This window comes from Carettochelys insculpta, chromosome 29 (genome assembly GCF_033958435.1).
Source record: "Carettochelys insculpta isolate YL-2023 chromosome 29, ASM3395843v1, whole genome shotgun sequence".
Lineage (NCBI taxonomy): Eukaryota > Metazoa > Chordata > Testudines > Carettochelyidae > Carettochelys > Carettochelys insculpta.
Window position 1 is genome coordinate 4,738,085 of NC_134165.1, and position 19,278 is coordinate 4,757,362.

General features: G+C 47.1%; 1 protein-coding gene and 1 long non-coding RNA gene across 4 annotated transcripts in view; one reads left to right on the forward strand and one right to left on the reverse strand.

Moving 5' to 3' along the window:
* TECR (trans-2,3-enoyl-CoA reductase) overlaps positions 1-19,278 on the reverse strand; it is a 43,530-nt gene that overhangs the window by 23,871 nt on the left and 381 nt on the right. The window contains exon 1 of one of the 3 annotated variants that reach the window (XM_074979430.1): positions 10,043-10,081. The exons of the other annotated variants lie outside the window; for them this stretch is intronic. Coding sequence (XP_074835531.1) covers positions 10,043-10,066 — 24 coding nt within the window. The 5' untranslated portion in view covers positions 10,067-10,081. Of the gene's footprint in view, positions 1-10,042; positions 10,082-19,278 lie in introns of those variants that run through there. 3 annotated transcript variants of the gene reach the window in all.
* On the forward strand, positions 979-19,139 carry LOC142002926 (uncharacterized). Its single transcript, XR_012642747.1, has 3 exons — positions 979-1,326; positions 15,287-15,460; positions 17,747-19,139. It is a non-coding gene; the product is annotated as an uncharacterized LOC142002926 (long non-coding RNA).

The following is a 19,278-nucleotide window of genomic DNA, read 5'->3' on the forward strand; positions in this document are numbered from 1 at the left end:
GGGCCCTGAAGCACAGATTGCTGCGTGTTATCTTCCAGACAAACTGTTCACACGCTAGGGAGCCTCCGAGTGCTGTGCTGCGCAGTTGTGGATTTTGTGGTATTGCTCAGGGGGTGGATTTTTCACCCCCTTTAGAGACGCAGCTTCACCTATATAAGTACAGTACAAATCTGGCCTTAATGTTTGTACGTGATCTAGCACAATGAGGACCTGATCTCTGCTGCAGCCTCTAGTTGCCACTATAAATACAAATAATAACAAAATAATAGTAAGTCAGCTCCCTGGGCATAAAGGCTTAAAGACCTGATTTTGAAGCTGCCATAGTTCCCTCCAGCCAGACTTGCAGGTGCTCAGCACCTTAAAAAAAAAATCAGGCCTTAAATGCACATACAAAGACTGCATGATAAAAATCCAGCAGAAAGTCCCTCTCTTTTCTCCTGCTGTTTCTGCTCATTGTACTAGCTAATAAGTATACAGAATGGCAGAGTTCACAGCCGGGGGGGGGGGCGGGGGCTGTCCAGTTAAGGCTCCCCTCCAGCTGTCGCAGAGTTCTGGGTATCTGCAGAATTCAGAGGGCAGACTGATATTTTCTGCTCCTCTCCCCAGTGAACAGGGAGGAACACTTGGGATTATTTCCACTGTGTGTTTGAGAGAGAAAGAAGGTGACAAATTCCTGAGCTTGTGGATTCCTGAAAACTGCCCCCAGGATCAGCTGGGAAAGAAATGGGACAGGCAGGGATTGTGTCTCATGCACTCGGAGGCTCCCCAGCATGGGAGCAATGTGCCTCAAAGATAACACACAGGATTCCGCACTTCAGGGGCCGAGGGGCTACCAAAAAATCTGATCAAAATAGCACTGAGGTGCCTGCAAGCCCACGTTTGTCCGTAACTCACCCTTTCCCCCCAGCACTCACCTTCGGAATCCCCCTCCCAGGCACACCCACAAACAGAAGGGGAGAAAGCCCCTCTGTGGAGCCTCCACAGCTGCCTGCGAGGGGCAGTGAAAACGTGTTCTGCACTTTCAGCAGATTGCAAGGACCGGGTGCAAGCAGGCGTATTAATAGAAGCTGCACTCTGGAGGATAGCACGGTTCATCGTATACCTCCAAACCCTGGAAACAACAAGAATCTCATGCAGGGGAAGCAGCAGGCAGGGTACTGCTGAGTCAGTAAAACAGGAGAAAATACAAACAGCAGACCCTGGCCACGAGGGACAGAGTGGGAGACTTAAATACACAACTGGAAGAGGCCTGAATCAGGGGAGCTCAGACAGCAGCAAGTGACCAAAATACTTGGAGAAATCAGTTTCAAGCCACCACCTCAAAAGGTAAGGGACATCCCTGCTAAATACCCATGCAACGGAGGAATAGCTGCTAACAGGCTGGCTGGGTTACGCTGCACAGAGCAAGCTCATCACCCCGGGTACTGAGAGAGTTTACCCCGGGGCTGGATTACGTGCCTGAGCTTTCTTACAAGAACCGCAATGCAGAACTAACGTGTTCCCAACAAAGTACAGAAGTAACCGCATGTGTGGGACAGCCACACGTGTGTGTGTGTGCAGGGTTATACCCCAGCAATGAGATGGGCTAAAAGGGTGCTAGCAGGATCAATCAGGCACATGTGGTTATTTTGCCTCTTGTACGACTTCTCCCCAGAGCTCCCCAGTCACAGAGCCCCTCTCAAAGTTAGCAAGAAAGTAGCCTGCTCCCTGTGGAAGCAAGCTGCCTGCTTTGGTGGCATCACTGGAGGGACAAAAGCAATTATTAACTTGCCAATATTCAGACACATTGAGCCCAGGATCTAAAACTCAGCTTGGCTGTAATTATTTGAGAGGCCCTGGGCGGAGGAGGGTAGAAGTTGTTCTGGAGAACATGGCACATCCCATTACTGCACAGATGGACTGGGGTTTTCCAGCCAGAGTTGTCACTGTGACTCAGGCTCCAAGATCCAGGCTGGTGACTAGGAAGGACAAACAGGTGGCTGGGGAGGAACCAGCTGCCCCCACAAATGAAGACAGGAATTTCCCCCAGGCAGCATTCTTCATTGTTAAATCTCAAAACATTTCACAAACAGCGAGTGAGTCTCATTATCCCCATTTCTCAGAGAGGGAAACCGAGGCACAAAAATGACAACCCTATGATCTAGCAGACTGTCAGTGGTGGGGCCAAAACCAGGATCTCCCCACTTCCACGCCCCTGCTCTAGCCACATAGAAAACAGCTGTTCTCCAGCACGGAGACAGTAGAAATGGCACATTCTTTACAAGTTTTATCGTTCAATTGCCAGTGTGGGCAGAAGTTTTGCAGCAGCAAGTGCCAGTGTGATGCGCAGCAACCTCCTGTCAGCAAAGCAAATGCTACTTGTTGGGGCTGGAAATATTTTGTTGGAAAAGACCCGACAAACAGCAGCAACACCGTGGACAAGGCTGAAAGCTATGTAGTGTAGGTAAAGTGCAAGGCCCTGTCCAAACCACCAAATTCTGTCACCAAAAACTGCCTTTTGGCCACAAAACAGTGAGAACGTACACACTGCACTGCGACTTTTGGGATGCTATTTCAAGAAGGACTGGTAGGCAGAGATGGCGTTCACCTTTAGAGGAGGGGAAAGACCACATTCGGACACAGACTTGCTAACCTGGTGAGGAGGGCTTTAAACTAGGTTTGCTGGGGACAGGGGAGCAAAGCCCGCAGGTAAGTGGAGAACATGGAAACCTGGGAGATGGGTCGGAAGTAGGAGGGAGCATGGGCAACAATGTCAGAGTAAAAAGAGGGCCAGGAAAAAACTGGGGGGAAGTTCAAATCAATATCTAAGATGCCCATATACCAATGCAAGAAGTATGGGTAATAAAAAGGAAAAACTGGAAGCGCTAATAAATAAATACAACTATGATATCACTGGCATCACAGAACCTTGGTGGGATAATACACATGATTGGAATGTTGGTATTGAAGGCTACAGCCTGGTTAGGAAAGATAGACAGGGAAAAAAGGGGGGAGGTGTTGCCTTGTGGATAAAAAATGTACACGCTTGGACTGAGGTGGAGATGGACATAGGAGATAGACGTGTTGAGAGTCTGTGGGTTAGTTTAAGAGGGGTAAAAAACAAGGATGATGTCCTGTTAGGAGTCTACTACAGGCCACCTAACCAGGTGGAAGAGGTGGATGATGCTTTTTTTAAACAACTAACAAAATCATCCAGAGCCCAGGATTTGGTGGTGACGGGGGACTTTAACTATCCAGATATATGCTGGGACACTAATACAGCGGGGCACAGACTATCCAATAAGTTCTTAGACTGCATTGGAGACAATTTTTTATTCCAAAAAGTTGAAAAAGCCACCAGGGGAGAAACTGTTCTGGATTTGATTTTAACAAATAAGGAGGACTTGGTCGAGAATTTGAATGTGGGAGGCTGCTTGGGTGAAAGTGATCATGAAATCATAGAATTCACAATTCTAAGGACTGGTAGGAGGGAAAATAGCAAAATAGAGATGATGGATTTCAGGAAGGCAGATTTTGGTAAACTCAGAGAGCTGGTAGGTAAGATCCCATGGAAGGAAAAACTGAGGGGAAAAACAACTGAGGAGAGCTGACAGTTTTTCAAAGAGACATTATTAAGGGCCCAAAAACAAGCTATTCCCCTATGTAGGAAAGATAGTAAATATGGGCAAAGACCGCCTTGGCTTAACAAGGAGATCCTGCATGATCTCAAACTAAAAAAGGAATCCTATAAAAAATGGAAACTAGGACAAATGACAAAGAATGAACATAGGCAAATAACGCAGGAATGCAGGAGTAAAATTAGAAAGGCTAAGGCACAAAATGAGCTCCAACTAGCTACAGGCATAAAGGGTAACAAGAAGGCCTTTTACAAATATATTAGAAACAAGAGGAAGACCAAGGACAGGGTAGGGCCATTGCTCAGTGAGGAGGGAGAAACAGTGACGGGGAACTTGGAAATGGCAGAGATTCTTAATGACTTCTTTGTTTCGGTCTTCACAGAGAAATCTGAAGGAATGCCTGACATAGTGAATGCTGGTGGAAAAGGGGTAGAGTTAGTTTTTGAAATAAAAAAAGAACAAGTTAAAAACCATTTGGAAAAATTAGATGTCTGCAAGTCACCAGGGCCTGATGAAATGCATCCTAGAATCCTCAAGGAGCTGATAGAAGAGGTAGCTGAGCCATTAGCTCTCATTTTTGGAAAGTCATGGGAGACAGGAGAGATTCCAGAAGACTGGAAGAGGGCAAATATAGTGCCCATCTACAAAAAGGGGAATAAGAACAACCCAGGAAATTACAGGCCAGTCAGCTTAACTTCTGTGCCAGGAAAGGTAATGGAGCAGGTAGTTGAGGAAGTCATCTGCAAGCACTTGGAAGGTAGTAAAGTGATAGGGAACAGCCAGCATGGTTTTGTAAAAAACAAATCATGTCAAATCAACCTGATAGCTTTTTTTGACACGATAATGAGACTCGTAGATAAGGGAGAAGCAGTAGATGTGGTATACCTAGACTTTAGTAAAGCATTTGATACGGTCTCGCATAATATTCTTATCGACAAACTGGGCAAGTCCAACTTAAATGGGGCTGCAATAAGGTGGGTGCATAACTGGCTGGCTAATCGTACCCAGAGAGTAGTTGTTAATGGTGCTCAATCCTGCTGGAAAAGCATAACAAGTGGGGTTCCGCAGGGGTCTGTTTTGGGACCAGTTCTGTTCAATATCTTCATTAATGATTTGGATATTGGCATAGAAAGTACGCTTATTAAGTTTGCAGATGATACCAAGCTGGGAGGGGTTGCAACTACCTTGGAGGATAGGGTCAAAATTCAGAATGATCTAGATAAATTGGAGAAATAGTCTGAAGTAAACAGGATGAAGTTTAATAAAGATTAATGTAAGGTGCTGCACTTAGGAAGGAATAATCTGTTTCACACATACAGAATGGGAAAAGACTGTCTAGGAAGGAGTACAGCAGAAAGGGATCTAGGGGTTCTAGTAGATCACAAGTTAAATATGAGTCAACAGTGTGATGCTTTTGCAAAAAAAGCAAACATGATTCTGGGATGCATTAACAGGTGTGTTGTGAACAAGACACGAGAAATCATTCTACCGCTCTACTCTGCACTGGTTAGGCCTCAGCTGGAATATTGTGTCCAGTTCTGGGCACCCCAATTCAAGAAAGATGAGGAGAAATTAGAGAAGGTCCAGAGAAGAGCAGCTAGAATGATAAAAGGTCTGGAGAACATGACTTATGAAGAAAGGCTGAAAGAACTGGGCTTGTTTAGCTTGGAAAAAAGAAGATTGAGGGGGGACATGATAGCGGTTTTCAGATATCTTAAAGGGTGTCATAAGGAGGAGGGAGAAAACTTGTTCTTCTTGGCCTCTGAGGAGAGAACAAGAGGCAATGGACTTAAGCTGCAGCAAGGGAAGTTTAGGTTGGACATTAGAAAAAGTTCCTAACTGTCAGGGTGGTCAAGTACTGGAATAAGTTGCCAAGGGAGGTTGTGGAATCTCCCTCGCTGGAGATATTTAAGAACAGATTAGATAGATGTCTATCAGGGATGGTGTAGATAGTGGTTGGTCCTGCCGTCGGGGCAGGGGACTGGACTCGATGGCCTCTGGAGGCCCCTTCCGGTCCTAGTGTTCTATGATTCTATGAAAATGCCCAGTTTCGACAACAAAACTTCCACCTCTACGAAAGACTGTTTTCCTCTTCCTTCATTGTCGACAAAGAGCCAGTCTGTAGAGCCCTGCATATCCACGGGTATCCACTGCATATCCTTGGATAGTGGAGTCAATGTCCATGCAGGACACTTCTCCCCCTCCTCCGCCCGGCTGCCAGGTGGGGTAAGTGGGGAGGGGGTACTAGGGCACACCCCTGCACTGCCAACTATGAAAAGATCCTAAATCTCCCTGCAGGGCAGCCAGGTGGGCTGCTGAGTGCTTCCCTGCCCAGCTCTCTCGCCCTCCCTATGGAGCTCTGGCCCTGGGTCCTTGCTGCCTCTTAGCCCCAGTCCCTGCACCACCCTGCCCCCTCCTTGCTCATCTGTACACCACTTCCTCTCCCCTCCAAAGTTGTTGTGGGGATGCAAGTAAAATGCGGATTGCGGATCAGATGAGTTGAGCCAAGTAGATGCAACCACTTTTTTGTATTGGGCAGGGCTCTACCCGCGTAGACTCTGCTGTTTGTCTCATCAGCAGAACTGGCTTTCATGGCTACCTCAACACTATAGAGGGTTTTGCAGACAAAGCTGGGGTCTTGTTGACAAAACTCGAGCATCTACACATAAAATGCATTCTGTCAGCAGAAACGGTCAACAACAAAGCCGTGCAGATGCTCCAGGGGCCCTTTTGTCAACGGGGGGATCAAAAGATCGATCCGTTTTACGCGTAGATGTGATCTGTCCACAGAAATTTTGTCAGAATGTCTCCTCCGCCAGTAACTTCTGTAGGCAGATGCTTCTAGTGTAGACGTAGCCCCCCACTATCCCACAATGCCTGCCCTGATGGCTCTGCTCCGTGCTGAGATCTCGGCTGCCTTGAAGGCAGGCACCTTTGAAAGTCTGAGCGAGTGCCTGACAGCGAACCCATCTGGGGAACACGGAGCAAACCCCTGGAGTGCTCCTGTTCTGCCCGGCACTCAAGCACAGCAGCAGGCAGACGGCTGTCACGCAGCAGCGGGTGGCTGCTGGTGTGCTGCTCTGACATTCCTCAGCACAGAGCGCTCCCGAGCGGAGGAGGCTGTGGAAGAGCTCAGAGGGAATCCCAGGTTGCACAGCGATCGGCTCCACCTTCCCGCAACACGGGACTGTGGCATACACAGTGCATTGCTCACACTGTCACTGGTGAGGTCCCCAATGTGGACCTGATCTACTGACAGAGTGAGAACAAACAGCCTTTGGCGAGTGGTGTTTTGTCGACTTTTGGGTGTCAGAGTAACACTGTAGTGTAGGCAAGGCCTAAAAGTCTGTGCATGGCCGTCAGATGCCTCTTGTACTTCTCCATGTCAGGAGGCCCCTCTGCTGCATGTGGGGAGCTCAGCGCAAAATCCCAGAGACCGCATCCAAAGCAGACAGCCCTGTCATCTGCTCCACCTTGTGAGGTGTGAGGCTCCAGTCCTGGAATGTGTTCCCTCGGGGTCCACAATAGCATGTTTCACTCGACTCAAGTTTGCGTCTCCTCCCTCTGGGCTTAGCCCAGATAAGGAAAAGCAAAGACCATATGATGATCTCAGTTTCATCATTGCAAATCCACTGCGGCCAGCAGGATAGCGCTATAAGTGACAACAGAATCTGACTCAGTCTCTACAAACCTGGTATGTGGGATCATATGAAGGGATTAGATTTACAGCAAACTGGAGGTGCTTGGGGACTTGCAGTGATATATATCTTGGCAGGTGTATGGCACTGGTCCCAGACATATACTGGCAGGGAGAGTTATTTTCCCATCCCCTATGTGTACATTTGAAATTGCAGCAGGGTGGAAGGGGGAAGAGCTATAGACACCCATGTTAGTTCTGAAAGTTCACTCATTAAAGCAAGAGAAAAGAAAGTTATATTTAGAAAGCCAAACAACCTAGAGCAGTAGAATCATCAACCAGTGCAGGTGAGGAAGGTATTTGAGAATCATAGAATAATAGGACTGGAAGGGACCTCGAGAGGCCATCGAGTCCAGCCCACTGACCCAATGGCAGGACCAAGTACTGTCTAAACCATCCCTGATAGACATCTATCTAACCTGTTCTTAAATATCTCCAGCGAGGGAGATTCCACAACCTCCCTTGGCAATTTATTCCACTGTTTGACCGCCTTGACAGTTAGCAACATTTTTCTAATGTCCAACCTAAACCTCCCTTGCTGCAGTTTAAGTCTATTGCCTCTTGTTCTGTCCTCAGAGACCAAAAAGAAGTTTTCTTCCTCCTCCTCATGACACCCCTTCAGATATCTGAAAACTACTCTCATGTTGCCCCTCAATCTTCTCTTTTCCAAACTAAACAAGCCCAATTCCTTCAGCCTTTCTTCATAGGTCACATTCTCTAGACCTTTAATCGTTCTTGTCGCTCTTTTCTGGACCCTCTCTAATTCCTCCACATCTTTCTTGAACTGCGGTGCCCAGAACTGGACACAATACTCCAGCTGAGGCCTAACCAGCGCAGAGTAGAGCGGAAGAATGAGTTCTCGTGTCTTGTTCACGACACACCTATTAATGCATCCCAGAATCATGTTTGCATTTTTTGCAACAGCATCACACTGTTGACTCATATTTAGCTTGTGGTCCACTATAACCCCTAGATCCCTTTCTGCTGTGGTCATTCCTCAACAGTCTCTACCCATTCTGTATGTGTGAAACTGATTGTTCCTTCCCAAGTGGAGCACTTTGCATTTGTCCTTATTAAACTTCATCCTGTTTACCTCAGACCATTTCTCCAATTTATCCAGATCATTTTGAATTTTGACCCTATCCTCCAAAGCAGTTGCAACCCCTCCTAGCTTGGTATCACCTGCAAACATAATAAGTGTACTTTCTATGCCAATATCTAAATGGTTGATGACGATATTGAACAGAACTGTTCTAAAACAGACCCATGTGGAATCCCACTTGTTATACTTTTCCAGCAGGATTGAGAACCATTAAGAACTACTCTCCGAGTATGGTTATCCAGCCAGTTATGCACCCACCTTAGAGTAGCCTCATCTAAATTGCATTTGCCTAGTTTTTTGATATGACTACCATGTGAGACTATACCAAATTAAATTTACTAATTGGAGATGTGTATGTCCTAGCACTGGAAGGGACCTTGGGAAGTCATCTAGTCCAGCGCTCTATCCTCTTGGCAGGAGCAAGCACCATCCCTGATATCTATTTGCCCCAAATAGCCTCCTCAAAGATTGAACTCACAATGCTGGGTTTAGCAGGCCAATGCTCAAACCAATGAGCTATCCCTCCCCCCAGGCACCCATGCAGCGAAGACTTGTGCAGGAATTATCTATGCAGAAGAACGGCCATGCTGCACCTACCCCAATTTCCTGTTGCCTGACAGATGGGCAGACAACTGCTGGGGCACAAGGAAGGGATGAGTTCAGAGCTAAACCGAAGGACTAGAGGTCAGGGCTTCTGGGTTTGACTTTGATGAAGCGCGTACCTCTCTGTGCCTTAATTTCTCTCTGCGTAAAATGTAGCTGGTGACTCTGACCTAGCTCCGAAGATTGAAGTTGAATGCATTAAGGGTTACAAGGTGCTCTGAAAGCATTATTGCAGGGCCAGACTTTCAAGAGCTCTTTCCACTCCCATTAGCCCCTTAACTCAGGCTCCTAAATGGGAGGCAGAGCAGAGTTCTTCGGAAGATCTGGCTCCACCAGGAGGTGCTGAACTTCACTGGAACCCTGGCCCTCCTTCGGATTTTTCCTTCTTCAGGTCTCTGTTGAATTTTATTCTGCATATTCTTCAGAGCTGGGACTATGGACAAAGTCATAAACCCTGAGTGCCTATAGTCGAGCTCCTAAATCTGCAGGTCTGCACTTTTATTTTTATAAATAAAAACAGTAACATATTTCAACATGTTTAATGAGGTGGCTGAGCCGAGACCCAGCAGCCAAATCGTGCTACGTCCCACTTAAAAAATGTCATGCCCCCCAGAGAGGGCTAGCCCCCCACTTTACGCACCCCTGCTGGCCTCTAACAGCCTTCAGGACCCTGCTGTTCAGCCTTGATGGCATTCATCTGGTCCTCTTCTCCTTCGTGATACGGAGTATACAGTTAGTCTGAGCCTCTATTGTTGTGTCTGAAAGCATTCCCATACCGCAAGGGTGAGCAAAATGGAGGATGGGGCCCCCTTGAGGGGTCGTGAAATTTCATCAGGGAGGGACAAAAAGTGGGGCCAGATGTACAAAGTTGAACAGTATTAACCCTTGCGACAGCTTCTTTTAATTCCTAATAAGCATCCTCGTTCTTCACCTTTTTCAAGTTAAATATTATGGTAGTGGGATTTTTTGGTATTATTGCCCCCAAAAGGATGTTAAATTTGGCAACATTATAATCAGTCTTACCAAATGGTTCAGATATAGTTTCATCTCGGACCAGATCCTGAGATCCACTTAGGACTAAATCAAGCACTACCTCTCCCCTTGTGGGTTCCCTAGGTAGCAGCTGCAGGAAGAAGTCATTTATGGTGTGCAGAAATTTCTTCTTTGCATCACACTTTAAGCAGACATTTATCTAGTCAATATGAAGCTAACTGGAGTCACTCTGCTTTTGTAGCCCCTCTGACCTCCCTGAGCATTTGCCGATCATAGTCACTCCGTCTCCTTTCCCCCTGAAGGCTCCTGACTCCCTATTTTTTAGAGCCAACTACTCTCATTTACACCCTGCTAAATCTAGAGCAAATCCATCATCTCCACTATTTAACTCAGATTAAGAAAGAAGAATCTGACCTCCAGAATTGCAGTTCATCCTTCTAGTTGCACAAAAGGTGCAAAAAATCACAGGCTCATAGGCCAGAGTTCAGCACCCAACTTGATGTTCCCAACTCAATGTGCTGAGCGTGTTCAAAAACCAGGCCACTCAGGTTGGTGCAAATGGAGCTTTGTTTTGCTTTTTTTAAAATATCTGGCACCAAGTAAATCATTAATCCAACCCTTTGACTAGCCCTGCAGTCATTGCAACTGACAGCAGAGCTCGATTTTGCCTGAAGTTAGCGTGAAGCGTCAGGAGTAGCTCTTTTATACTGTGCTTTATTGTGTTTATTTAATAGCAATGCTGGCTCTCAATTTATAGCAAGCAACAGGTGTTTGTCTTAGCCAAGCTTGGTAGCAAAACATGGTTATATGACTCTGCATAGCGCAGCAATAATGAAAACCCCAGCATGAGTCTTAGCCAGAGACATTTTCAGCAAGAGTGTCTTTCTGAGCAACACACACGCGCACACACACACACACACACACACACAGGCCTGTCTACAGTTTACATAAATGCTTATCGAGCGGGGCTCCTATTTCAGGGTTTGCTTTTCCTGCTAAATACCATTTGATGCCAGGGTAGAATAGGGCCTTACTGAAAATAGAATACATCACCAACCATCTGTTTGGTATCAAGCGGCCAACAGCACCCTCTTGTGTACACATATACGAACGATTCCAATGCCCTCATCTGGATCCGAAGTGTAATTACACACTAACCTTTCCAGCACATCTGTGGAGCTGTTCCACACTACTGGCAAACTAGAGATATGTGTTACAACAGCAATCAAGAAAAGACCATACTGTGGCAGGCAACTGAAAGCAAGAGATAATCCCTGGCCTGAAGAACATATGAACCAATCGTTGACACAGGCCCAACATAAATAATGATGACAACAAGCTTGTATATTACCTTCAGAAACATGGAAAAAATTTGCTTTGAAGTCCAAACAACTGGGCTTGAGACTGTGTGGATGGTGTTTGCAATCTGCCCATAGCTACTAACCACCTAAAGGTGAAAGGGATTATGAATAGAACAAACTGCTTTAAATAATTTTTGCCATCAAAGCAGCAAGAAACACAAAGAAAGAGAACAGTCACAAGTGCAATTTGCTTTCACTCTCGAAAAAACTATTCTGCAGGAAGTAACAACAAAGAAGAAAAAAAACACTCTGTTTATAGCACTTTTTTTTTTTTTAAAAATAGAAAGAGCATCCCTTTGATTTGCCAGATTCACGGCCCCTCCGCTAAGAGATTTACTAAACCCCTGCCAGCAGGTTCCCAATGTTTTCTCCACCACTGCTTGCAATACCAGTGTCTGCAAGAGGATTGGAAATGAATCACCTGAGAGGAGCAGAGCATTATGGCAACCACAGAAAGGGACATCACTGGATCTTTATGTGCTGTGTGGCAATAGCATTAAAAGGGCAGCATCAGCCAAAGAGATGCGAGTCAAACCAACCAAACCGGTATGGCTGCGGACACCAGGTTTTACTTGCTCCATCAGAGGGATACCAATGCATTAGCAGGACACTGATATTTACCACACAGCCCTGGTCCTTGCAGATTCTAAGCACATGGGGTTCACAAATCAGCCCAAAACCGTTTTCCTAAGTGGGAACCTATCCATCATGCACCTCTCCTCTTCTTGAGGAGCTGATCGATAATTTTAGATCCTGGAGGAATGGGGGATTAAAGAGTTAGTTTTTAGAGCAGGAGTTTTTGACAATCCCACCCCAAAAACACCAACCAAATTTTATGAACAGTTGGCACTTAGAGGAGCTTTACATTTTGAGATTCAAAACACTTTACAAAGGTTGAATAGTGACACAAAGATAGCCGTGTTAGTCCTTATTCTATCAAAACAAAGAAGCAGTCATGTAGCACTTTAAAGCTAACAAAATAATTTATTAGGTGACGAGCTTTCGTGGGACAGACCCCCTTCTTCAAATCATGAAAGCTCATCACCTAATAAATTATTTTGTTAAGCATTAATGTGCTACATGACTGCCTTTTTTTTTTTAAACAAAGGTTGGTATTGTTATCCCCATTTAACAGGTGCGTCAATGGAGGCAAGGGGACAGGGAAGCAATTGGTGCATGAGGCGTCAGTGGCAAAGCTGGCTTCCTGATCTTAAATTCCAAACTTGTTTGCAGAGTTTCCGACCGACAACACTAACAAGAGAGCAGAGATGCTAGCTGGAGCTTCAGCGGAGTGATACCAGTTGTGAATTTGTCCTGAAATGTCTCATCACTCTACTGCAGCGACAGACAAGATCCAGGCGCAAGCTGCATCTGGCCCACCAAGCCTTTAATTCGGCCTGCAGCCTGCCCCAAGGGGGCGTGCGGAGAGAGCTGTGCGTGCCTGAAACTGCTCAACAGGAGCAGGGAGATTTTGCTGGGGGCAGCAGCAGCAGCAGAACTGTCGTGTCGTGTCCTGCCCCACCCCCGCACCCTTGCTAAGCAGGAAGCCCCACAGAACAGCCAGTGGGCTGGGGCTGCTGACAGACAGGGCAGCCTGCCTGAGAGCGCTGCTGGCTGGCAGCTGCTTGTACAAGCACCTCCTGGCCAGAACTTGCCTCTGGCACTGTAACCCAATTCCCTCCCAGATCATGCACCCCCTTTTACATCCCACCCGCACGCCAGAATTCTCACCTACACCCACAACCCCTCCCAGACGCTGCACGATAACCCCCTCCTTCACCCAAAACTTCCTCAGACCTCACACCCCACCCTGCACCCTAGCCCCATACCCTGAGCTCCCTTCTGCACCCAACCTCCATCCCAAACCTGCACCCACCCCATAGAACAGTGCAGCCCTTGACCACATACCAAAATCTTGAAGTGCCCTCGACCCACCAAAAAATTATTGCCCAACCCTGCTCTGCTGCATTCCCAGGGCAAGCTGCCACATTAGTTCTAGCCTCATCAGCAGCTCTTCATGCCCCGTGGCATTGCTCTGACTCTGGAAGTTGCACTGCTAAGGCAAACCCAGCATCACTACGCTGCAACCCACAAGCAAGGCAGGGATCACACGGCAGGTTAATCCTATGGCAGCTTGAGCAGAAGCTGCCATGTGTGGAGCAACCGGGGAGAGGTTACCAAGAAGCATTTCCATCAAGAAATCCCAGAATGATGTTCTAGCCATAGAAAAGATTAGAACATTCTTCAAGGTAACCAAAGAAGAAGGGGAAAATGTGCGTGTTTCTGGGACAGCACAAAAACATTAAGATTTCTTGTACTCCTGAGCAGAAGTGAAGTAAGCTGGTGAGCCCCCATGCACCACTCCAGCAAGGACGGCGGTGTGGCTGCTCCCAGGCCAGCTCCCTGCAGTCCTCCAACCCCAAGTTCTCTGCACAGGGCACTATTTCACGAGGGCATCAGAAAAGGAGGGCTGCAGCCACACATACTAGAATGCTGCTGCTCTTCTTTCCCCTCCCCTGACTGTCAGAGAGCGAGGAGAAAGTGCACAGTGGCGTGTGTGCATTCCTCTCACACCCAGCTGCCAAGGGTTGGGGGGCGGGGGCGGCAGAGGAGGAATTCATGCAGGCTGTGCACTTTCCCCTCACTCCCTGATTGTCAGGGGAAGGGGAAGAAGAACAGAGCATCCTGGTATGTGCGGTTGCAGCCCTCCCAAAATGGTATCCTTGCTGCCCCCCCACTAACTCTTATTCACACCCCAGGCCCCTGCTCTGAGTTTCCCAAACTCCTGACCCTGTGCTCTGACCCCAGAATCCCCTGATGCCTGCACCTCCACACCTGCCCCTGCCTGAGCCCCCCCACATCCCCAATCTCTGCCCTGAGCCCCTCACACTCTACCCCACATTTAAGTTTCTTACCAGTACTGTTGTATTGTGCATTTCCCCCAATCCCTCTGCCCTGAACTGTCCCCCAAGGGGGGTGCAATACGATAGTAGCTTTAAGAAACTTAAATTACATTCACTCCTGACTCTCAGCACCCCTTATGACAGAAACTCCATCCAACTCACTGGCAGTCTGGTACATAAGTTAGATGTAAGGTTACAATGGCCTCACACAGGAAGTTACTTGGTAAATTATAATGACAAGGCCAAAAGTGCAAAGTCAGCCGCAACTTTAATTATGGAGTAATTATCACGCCTCTATCATATTGTTCCATCCTCAGCAGTCTCTTACTGCAAAATCTATGCTAGCCTAGGGGATCCCTTTACACCATTTATACACACAGACAGGGTGAGCAGTCCAAAACGTCACCAGGAAGAAGGAAGCAACATTCAATATATTTCACGAGTTTCATCAGTACCCAGTGATACAGATTGTTCAGATTACCTAGTGCATGTCCTCACAAATCAGGCATTGCTGGGAGCTCCTCTCCCTCTGCACACAGACCCTCTGCTCAGTGCAACAACACAACATTATTAATACTGTGGCAGGACCACAGAGCCTTAGTCCTCCCAGACCGGATCCCATTGTGCAAGATTCTGCACAAACACAGAACAATAAGATCTCACAACAACCCTAGAATTTCCATGTTCTCAGGGAAAGTCAGAGTTTGCTGCCCTTATACAAAGGTTACTTTGAATGGGCATTTCAGAGGTTTCATTCCATCTTCTGTGGGTTTCCCTGATCTTCCCCGCACAGCCATGTGCTCACTAAGAACAAATGTAAAGGAACTTTGAGGGTTTTTAAAATACACAAAATTGTTAATGACGCACACTTAAGGCTACCATAAACTTGCCCTGAACAGGATTGGCAGTGACAGTGCAATCCTGATGTCCTCAGCCTCAATGTGAGAAGGGAGGTCAGTTTTCTGCAGCTGATCTGAATTATTCTGGGGGCTTTCTCTGGTGTTCTACAGGAGAACAGACTACATGATACCTGTGACCCCTTCAGGCCTTGGATCTATGAATCACTGCTGTCTCTGCTGGGACTGTCAGCTAAGGCACCAATTAGTGCCCATGTCGGGGCCTGTGACATGGATGCTCAGCTTCAACGGACTGGACAGCAACCCAAAAATGTGTGTCCCATACAGGTTAGTGAAAGCCTATAGCATGATGAATGAGCTGTTTCACTTCAGTCACTAACAACCAGGGCTGGATTTAAACCAGTCACCTAAGAGCACACAATTTCATATCCCATTATCACTCCCCTATCCAACGTTCTGCTCGCTGTAACATGCAGGTCTGAGAGCAGCTTACTCCCAATGACAGGGAGAACAAGACTCACCAGCCTAGAAGAGGCTAATGGGAGCATCTGATGAAGTGAGTCTGTGCTCACGAAAGCTCATGCTCAAAACTTTTCTGTTAGTCTATAAGGTGCCACAGGACCCTTCGTTGCTGTTACAGATCCAGACTAACACGGCTACCCCTCCGATACTAGCCTAGAAGAGTGACATAAGCATTTTCAGGCTTGCAGAGCAATGAGGAACTCCTGTGGCATCTTTAGAAGCCTTGTTTCAGATTACATACCACGCCCAGTCCAACCAGCTATTCCAAGATTTCTCCTAACTCCTCTGTTAGTTCTGGGGGAATTCTGTAATTATTGCATTTGAAGCCATAGTAAAATTGCAGAATGCCCCCAGGACTGTGCAGTGGGTGTGAAATCGGGGCCTAGAAATTTACATCTTGACACTATAAATCAGGGGTGGACAAGGTGTGACCTGGGGACTAGATACCACCCACCAAGACTTGTGATCCAGTCTGCAGTGGAAAGAACTTAGGGAGTGCAGCCAATGGGAACTGAGAGATTTTGCAGGAGGCGGGAGCAGAGCAAGAAACCAGCCAATGGGAGCTGATAAATTTTGCTGGGAGCCAGGATAGTGCAGAACCACTTCTCAGCCAAATAGGAGCTGAGAGGGGTTTTGTTTTTGTTTTTGGTTTGGGGGTGGGAGCACGGGATGGCTAATGGGAGCTGAGAGTATTTTGCTGGGGTAGGGGCAGTGCAGCACAATTCTCTCAGCTCCCATTGGCCAGAGCCTGCTTCTGACACCACACCCCAGCTCCCTCCCAGACCCCTCACCTACTCTGACATCCCTCCCCTAGATTAGAATTTGCTCCTACACCCACACCCCCTCCTGAAGCTGCACAACAATACCCCACCCAAGGTCACAACTCCCTCCTTCAACAAAACTCCCTCTCAGATCCCATATCCTGTTGCCCAATTCCTGACTCCCAGCTCCCTCTGCACCCTACCTGCATCCCAGACCCTGCACTCCCTCAACAGAAAAATACAGCCCTTGACCACTTACCAAAATCTTGGAGTACCCCACCACACCAATCAAAAATTATTGCCCACTCCTGCTATAATACATGAAATACAAAAACAGAGGTACTGTCCCTGCTCCTCAGGCTGTTTCTTCCCTGGTGTGGAATCCTTCCACCGGAAGAGCTGTGATAAGAAGCAGGGCAGAGATTCCTTAGGAAACACATATCTGGACTATGATTACACCCTTCGTGTCTGTTAATGTAGCTCCAGGAGCCTGTGTCTACACTAGAGCGATCTGTCAACATAAGTTTCTGTTGGAGGGATCGTGGCCAAACTGCCAAGCAGATTGAAGAGCAACCTGCTCTGTTGACAGAGAGTAGCCAGACTGCCTGGCCCTCTCTCGGCAAAACCACCAACCCGAAGCACAGCAGACAGGGCTGCACGGTGTCCTGGAATCCCTGTCTGTCAACAGAGGGCCCCTGGGAATGTCCAGACCAGCTTTCTGTTGACAGAAGTCCTCATGGGGAAGCAGCAGAACATTGTCAACAGAAAAATGTTCTGTCAATTTACTGTCAACAGAATGTCTTGTGGATGTAGACACACCCTGGGTTTTGTCAACAAAACTCTCTAGTGTAGCCATAGCCAAAAAGATGCTTAGTGGCAACGCCACTAAGACAACCCACACTCTGAGGATTCAAACCAGGTGGGTAGAAAGTGACACATAAGTACCTGTCCTCTGAACTCTAAATACGGTTGTCTTCTCGGGGAGATCTCCTTGCCAGATAAATCCCAGAACCCCAGGCTTTGGGAAAGAGGTAGATCTTTCCATTTATATGCTCACGGAGGTGATCCAAAGGTCTGATAAGGCAGTAAGACAAGCAAAGCAAGAACTGTCCATGCTGGTCTGATGCAGTAGACCTTTGTCCTCTCTTATATGCATGCAAATAGCAGCCCAAACTGCTAGGAGCAGTCTTATATGGCTTTTAATTTTCGCCATGTGGTTGTCATCTGACATGTAGGTGTGCCTGCAAATTTCAACTACCTGTATCCTTATTAATGGAGCTACCAGGAATCATTAAATAAGCATGAAAGGTTCCGCTGTCATTGTTAACAGGGATAAAGAGAGGGTGTTAAGAAGACCACTGCTGACCATTAGCTGACCTGCATGAGGCAACCAGCTTTGCTCGTCTACGAATCCGAGAAAGCATGTACAGGCACACAAATCTGTTCTTCAGGGTGGGAAGCATCAGGAGTAAAACATCCAGTTTGAAGGACAGCCTGCTACCAGTGTTCCCTCTAAACTGTGCACTTGTGTGGCTGCTCAGGAGAGATTCAAAAGTCACCCAGCTGATTGGCAGAGTGCCCACAGGTAGGTTTTTTACTGGTGGTGCAATGTGTACATGCCTCAGTGCAAATAAAATGTATTCCACACATGGATTTAATTCCATGTATTCCACACAGATGAAGGGAAAAGATTAGACGGAACATTGCCGGCCACCACTCTCCAGATTTTCCTCCTATGTAAAAAGAATACATATGTACATATGGGGGTTGTTAATCTTCTGCTCCTTCACGCCCTGCATTCAATATTCCGGTGGGACAGTTCACCATGTGAAATGCTTTACAAACTGCTGAGCTTGCTGGGAGAGTTGTACTTATAGCCAATATTAATAGCACTGCATATCTGGGCATATATCTGTTTACAAGACAGGTGCAAGTGTTGCTGTGACCTCTTCTCCCCATGGTCCTCTACGCTGATTTCAGCAGCCTCTTTTCACAGGCTCAAGCAGCTTTCTAGATGAGCCTGTAGGCTGCACACTCACTCCAGACATATAACACCAGAGGCACAGGACTTTAAACCTTTCAAACATTTTAGGAAAGAGCAAAAATCATTTTACATTCATATAACCAGCTTTTATTCTCAAGAAAGCCCCAAACTGTTTGATCCACTAAAATCCAGCCACCTCTGGCAATGGAAAAGGAAAAGTTTAAGTTTGTTCTAAGCCACAGAGCCTGGCCATGAACCGTGCCAGAAGATCATAGAATACTAGGACTGGAAGGGACCTTGAGAGGCCATCGAGTCCAGCCCACTGCCCTAATGGCAGGACCAAGTACTGTCTAAACCATCCCTGACAGACATCTATCTAACCTGTTCTTAAATATCTCTAGTGATGGAGATTCCACAACCTCCCCTGGCAATTTATTCCACTGTTTGACCACCCTGACAGTTAGGAACTTTTCCCTAATGTCCAAGGACCTTCATGCTAGTTACATTAAAAGCCTATTTGCAGATCACCCCATAAACAGAAATCTGCTTCTAGAGATCCCACGTATGCTTGGACTTGGAATCACTACAGGAATCCACTCCTCTTGCTGAGGAAACACATTTTAATGGAAGAGGGGGACAGCGGGGAGGGTGCAGAGTTGAGGCCCTGGATGGATCATGGGGAACAGGCAGGAATTCTACCCAGCAGGGAGGGGAAGTTACCATCTGATGTGCCCCCATGGCCCCAAGCAGCAACAACCAAGGGCATGCAATCAGTGAAGGCCAAGAAGAGACTCTACCCCCTAACTCCCCCCTCCCCAAACATATAAATACCTCCACCCACCCCTTCTCCCCCGCATGCGCCTTATGTTCTCGCCCCC